A 5,040-nucleotide genomic window follows, 5' to 3' on the forward strand; every position below is an offset into this window, starting at 1 on the left:
GATTAGGCTGAACTCGAACTCACAGAGATTTGCCTGCCTCTGCCTTCCAAGTGCTGGGATTAAAGGTGTGTGCCACCACTGCTCAGCTCATTTTCTAACTTGTTAATGTTAGTGGTTACAATAAAACTCAAACCAAGCTGGGTGGTGATGGCGCTCACCTTTGATCCCAGGTAGAGGCAGGCGGATCTCTCAATTCTCGAGCCAGTTTGGTCTACAGATCAAGCTCCACAACAGCCAGAGCCACACAGAGAAACCACGTCTCAAACAAACGAACACACACACACAAAGCAAACAAACAAAAACAAATGAAAACTTTGCCATCTGGAAGGACTTTACCTGTGACCAGGCTGTTCTGGGCCTGGAAAAACCCAACTTCGTCTTCATCATAAACTATAAAACACTGAAATCACCTTTTTACTGTTGGACTCTAGCGTCCAAACACCGAGGAGTCGCCCTCAGAGATCATCTCACACACCACAGCCGATGCAAAAGCATGAGGATTTTATTAATTCTGTCATGACAGGGTCCCCCAGCATTCGGGAAGCCGAGGGACCCCGAAGAGCGGGTACAGTCTACTTTTAAAGGGGCCACAGAAGCAAGGGGGGTTGTTCTTTGACTATTCTGATTGGCTTATTTGAAAGGACTATTACCAATAATTGACTGGAGAGCTGTTGCCAGATCAGATGAGGTAAGAAGTCATTTTGACCCTGTTTCCCAGGGGACCGAACCAAAGCATACGTATATGGGTAATTGTTCAGGAACTGAGTACGTGCGAGTGTAGCTGTTAGGTCCTTGGTTCCCAGGGGAGGAGGGGAAGCACTATGGCACAGAGGCTGAGAGAATTCAGAATTGTCAAAAATGGCTTCAGGATTGTCTTAAAGTCTTACATTACCAGTGAACCCACTATGTGCCTTCAACTTTGTTTGAAATAGTGTTTTAAATAACGAATAAACCAAATTTATTCAGAGGATAGTCTGAAGCCTAGACCAATTTGGGGTGGAGAAGTCAGGCAAGGCACATACTGAAAGACCCTACAGACCCCCTCCTCAAAACCCGCAGCTAGCATGCTCCCGGGGGAACGTCCTGTTTGTTTTAAACAAATCTCTGGATCAGCAGCCAGCCTGCTCCCGTTAGAACATCCCAGGTGCCTGAAAGAACAGGAGATAGAGATAGGAAGACTGCAAGGCAAGATGTCAATAAGATGGGATGTCAACAAAGCAGGTTAGGTATAAGATAGGAACAGGATGATTGTTGCCAGGCATCCATACTGAGAGAGGAAACCTTTCATACCCCCCCCCCCCCCCCCCCCCCCCCCCCGCATTCCGATAACCACGCTTTTGCTTCTGTAAACTTGCTTCTTGCTGACACCCATGCTGAGAGGGGAAACCATTCATGCCCCCGCCTCATTCCGGTCGATCGATAACCACGCTTTTGCTTCTGTAAACTTGCTTTTTGCTCTTCCCTATAAAAAGCCCGCCCTCCAGTTGGCAGGTGCGCAAATCTTCCGAGAGATCTTGCTGCCCACAGGTACCTGTGTCTACTCAATAAACCTCTTGCGATTTGCATCCGTGCGGTCTCAGCCTGTTCCTTGGCGTTGGGGAGGTCTCCTCCCGAAAAGAGGTCCTCGTTGAGGGTCTTTCAATACGAGGTGAGCTTTGAAATCCAGGTCACTGCAAAACATCCAAATCAGGACCTTCAAGGAGGATCGTGGGGCACACTTTGAGGGCACCTGAGCTTCCAGAGAAAAGAACGAATTCCCAAATATTGTTTTCACGTTTATTAAATGACAAGAATTATAATGGACTCTTTGGAAGTTGCTCAGGGACCACACAAAATGACACCCCAGGATCTAACTCCTTCAGGTTGGGGAGTCTTTTAGAAGTCTTTGAATCTTTCAGTGTGGATTCCTGCGCTTCTGGGTTCAGGCCTAATCAGTTATTTCCCAGAGGAAGACCATCAGCACCGACTTTTTTGTTTGTTTGTTTGTTTGTTTTTTCTGAGACAAAGTTTCTCTGTAGCTTTGGTGCCTGTCCTGGAACTAGTTCTTGTAGACCAGGCTGGCCTCAAACTCCCAGAGATCCGCCTGCTTCTCCCTCCCGAGTGCTGGGATTAAAGGTGTGCGTCACCACCGATCGGCTCCGACTTCTATTCTTAAATTCCCTGTTGTTTGGAAGAACAACTACAGTACTTAGTTTAGGATGGCTGGGCTGACGGTGGACTGATGTTGTCTTCCAAGGGCGCAGCCTGAAGGTGCAAGCCTTGAGTCTGAGATTGGGCCCCGAAGTGGGAGGACCCTAGTGGGTGTGGTCTAGCCAGCCGCTGCCCTCACAGGTGCTGGGGTTGTGGGCCACAAGGCTGCGAACTGGTTGTTTGCGGAGGAACTGAGATGGGAACTTTCCGGACCCGTAAAGATATCCCACCATGGGTGAAAATTCCTGAAGACCTGAAAGATCCGGAAGTATTCCGAGTCCAGACACTGGTGTTAAAATTTCTGTTTGGTGAGTGGAGTCTTGTCCTGGTTGCCAAGCTCAGGTCCAGGCTCCCTGGCCTGGACCGCTCATTTCCTTTCTCCAACAGGCCCACACGGCTCTCGAATCCCTCACTTCGAGAAGGTGAGCCAGGCTATGTTCGAACTGAAGGCCCTGGAGTCTTCCGAACTCACCGAGGTCTTAGTTTACGGCTCTTACAACCACAAGCTTCGGGCCAAATGGATGCTTCAGTCCATGGCTGAGAGGTACCGTCTACGCCAGGAGAGAGGTGAGACTCCAACCAAGGCTCATGCCTCCACCACGCTGACTCCCCTTCTCCACTGCCTGCATGCCCCGAAGGGTGACGTGCCGTGGGCATCACCTGGGACCCCTTGCTCTCTGGGCAGTCTCTGAGAATCTTTTAGTGGTTGGGGCCGCAGAGGTGTGTGTAAGGTAATAAGAGGGGGTTGGGACTGGTCCCTCTGGGTAGGGTTATCCGAGGTAACTGTGTCCCCCCCCCCCCCCCCCCCCCCCCCAATCTCCAGGCTTCTAGGAGAACGTTAGAACTGGCCTAGTGGTGCCTGGTTCCAGACCCAGAATACCGGACTCCGATTAGAGAGTCACAAAAAGATGCTGTTAGAGGCGGTGAATCGGGAGGGCTCCTATTGTTCCCCTGCACTTAATCCTGTCGGTGCTTCTCATGCAGGAATGCTCCACCTGGAGGAAGCCATGAAGACCCTGGAACTAGGAAAGTGTTTGGAGTGAAGCCTGTTTGTAGGCAGTGTGACTGATTAGGCTGTGGCCAGTTTTGGCCTGGTTCTGGTGTGTGTTTTTTTTACTTTGATAAATCTGGTGTGTGTTTTTTACTTTGATAAATCCTTCGCGGACTAACGAGCTATTCCTGGATCCCTGCCTTGCAGTGAGGTCTGATGAAACTGTCTCTTTCCAAGGTTGCTAGTAAATAATAAACAGCACAATTTAAATAAATCAGATAGCTTCTTGACTGTGTATCTAATGGATCGAAGGCCACAGTTCTACATCCGTTGCACCACGAAGGTGTGAATCTTAAGCTTAACCCTTACAGCTTGTCACTGGACTGAGATCCTAGGGAAGTGTGTGCCATGCGGTCTGGAGTTCAGCTGGTTGATCATGAAGAATCAAAAGCTCTAAAGGGCACCAATGGAAAATAATATTTGCATGCTCTCCATCGTTAAGAATATGGAAGAGTCAGAACCCTTTCCAGTGCACCTTTGTATCCTTGTAAATGCCTCGACAGAGTACAGCTTGTGGGATCTTTTGTTTCTTGTTTTTGTTTTGTTTTGTTTTTTTTTCAAGACAGAATTTCTCAGTAGCTTTGGGCCTGTTCTGGAACTTGCTCTTGTAGACCAGTGGTCTCGAACTCACAGAGATCCACCCATCTCTGCTGGGATTAAAGGCGTGTGTACCACCACAGCCCTGAGTCTTGTTTTGTTTTGGCTTGCGGGATCTTCTGTCTTCTGCATTGAACCTGTTGTGAAATCCTGTCCACTTGTAATACCGGTTGTGAATCGCTGCATTAGTCACCAAAGGGAAGGTGGATTTAGACTGCTGTAGAACCGCTGATGTAGGTATTTCAGTTCACCCTAGCATCTAATTTAATAACCAGAAATAAATCCCACTTTAGGGAGCTTTCTGGCTCTATGGCCTTAGGCAAGTTGTTTACCCCGCCTCCCCCCCAACTACTTTTAACTTAAATAGAAGCAGGGTCTCAAGGCACCTGGGAGGCAGGAGGATCAGGAAGGAGTTCATGGCCAGTCTCAACTACAAAGCAAGTTCTAGTCGAATTTGGGCTCTATCCCTACCTCAAAAGAAAACTGTATGTGTTCTTACACAAATACACATATATGTAGGGTACTTAGAAACTAGTAGCATATGTAGCAATAAATACTACCTTGCAGAGACTGACAGTATTGGGAGGAAAACCGTAGTCTGTCGAGATAAACCCAGTGTGTCCACAACTGCTTTCTCGTTCTGACCTGCAAGGAAAGCATTATTTGCCCTGTGACTCAGGATCTCTTGCCCCCACTTCCCATACACGTCTGCCACCACACCCTGTGCCAAGTCTTCATTGAGTCTCCCTATCCAATTAAAAAACCCAAACGCCTCTTCCCCACTAGGCCCTAAGCAATCTCACCTGTGTATAATAGGCTTTATTTTCTGCCCCATTTTATCCTTCCTTCCCTCCAGATACCAGGTTTGTCACTTGAGGATCTTTTTTTTTTTATATATATTTATTTATTATTTATACAGTATTCTGTCTGCTTGTATGCCTGCAGGCCAGAAGAGGGCACCAGACCTCATTACAGACGGTTGTGAGCCACCATGTGGTTGCTGGGAATTGAACTCAGGACCTTTGGAAGAGCAGGCAGTGCTCTTAACCGCTGAGCCATCTCTCCAGCCCACTTGAGGATCTTTTACTTTTGTCGTTTTTGTTTTTAGGAAGGGTCTCGCTGTGTAGCCCTGGGTGGCTTGGAATTCCTTGGACGGTAGACCAGGCTGTCTTTGAACTATGGGGAACACCAGAAGCCAGGTT

At 48.2% G+C, this 5,040-nt stretch overlaps 1 protein-coding gene across 1 annotated transcript; it reads left to right on the forward strand.

Annotated features, from left to right (window-relative positions):
* The first annotated feature begins 2,386 nt into the window (after positions 1 to 2,386).
* Dppa5 (developmental pluripotency associated 5) lies at positions 2,387 to 3,233 on the forward strand. Its single transcript, XM_041679381.1, has 3 exons — positions 2,387 to 2,498; positions 2,578 to 2,757; positions 3,175 to 3,233. The coding sequence occupies exons 1-3, from the start codon at positions 2,387 to 2,389 to the stop codon at positions 3,231 to 3,233; spliced, it is 351 nt and encodes a 116-aa protein (XP_041535315.1).
* Positions 3,234 to 5,040: the final 1,807 nt, after the last annotated feature.

This window comes from Microtus oregoni, unplaced genomic scaffold (genome assembly GCF_018167655.1).
Source record: "Microtus oregoni isolate MIOR12 unplaced genomic scaffold, Mior012 000032F_ref0000030, whole genome shotgun sequence".
Classification (NCBI taxonomy): domain Eukaryota; kingdom Metazoa; phylum Chordata; class Mammalia; order Rodentia; family Cricetidae; genus Microtus; species Microtus oregoni.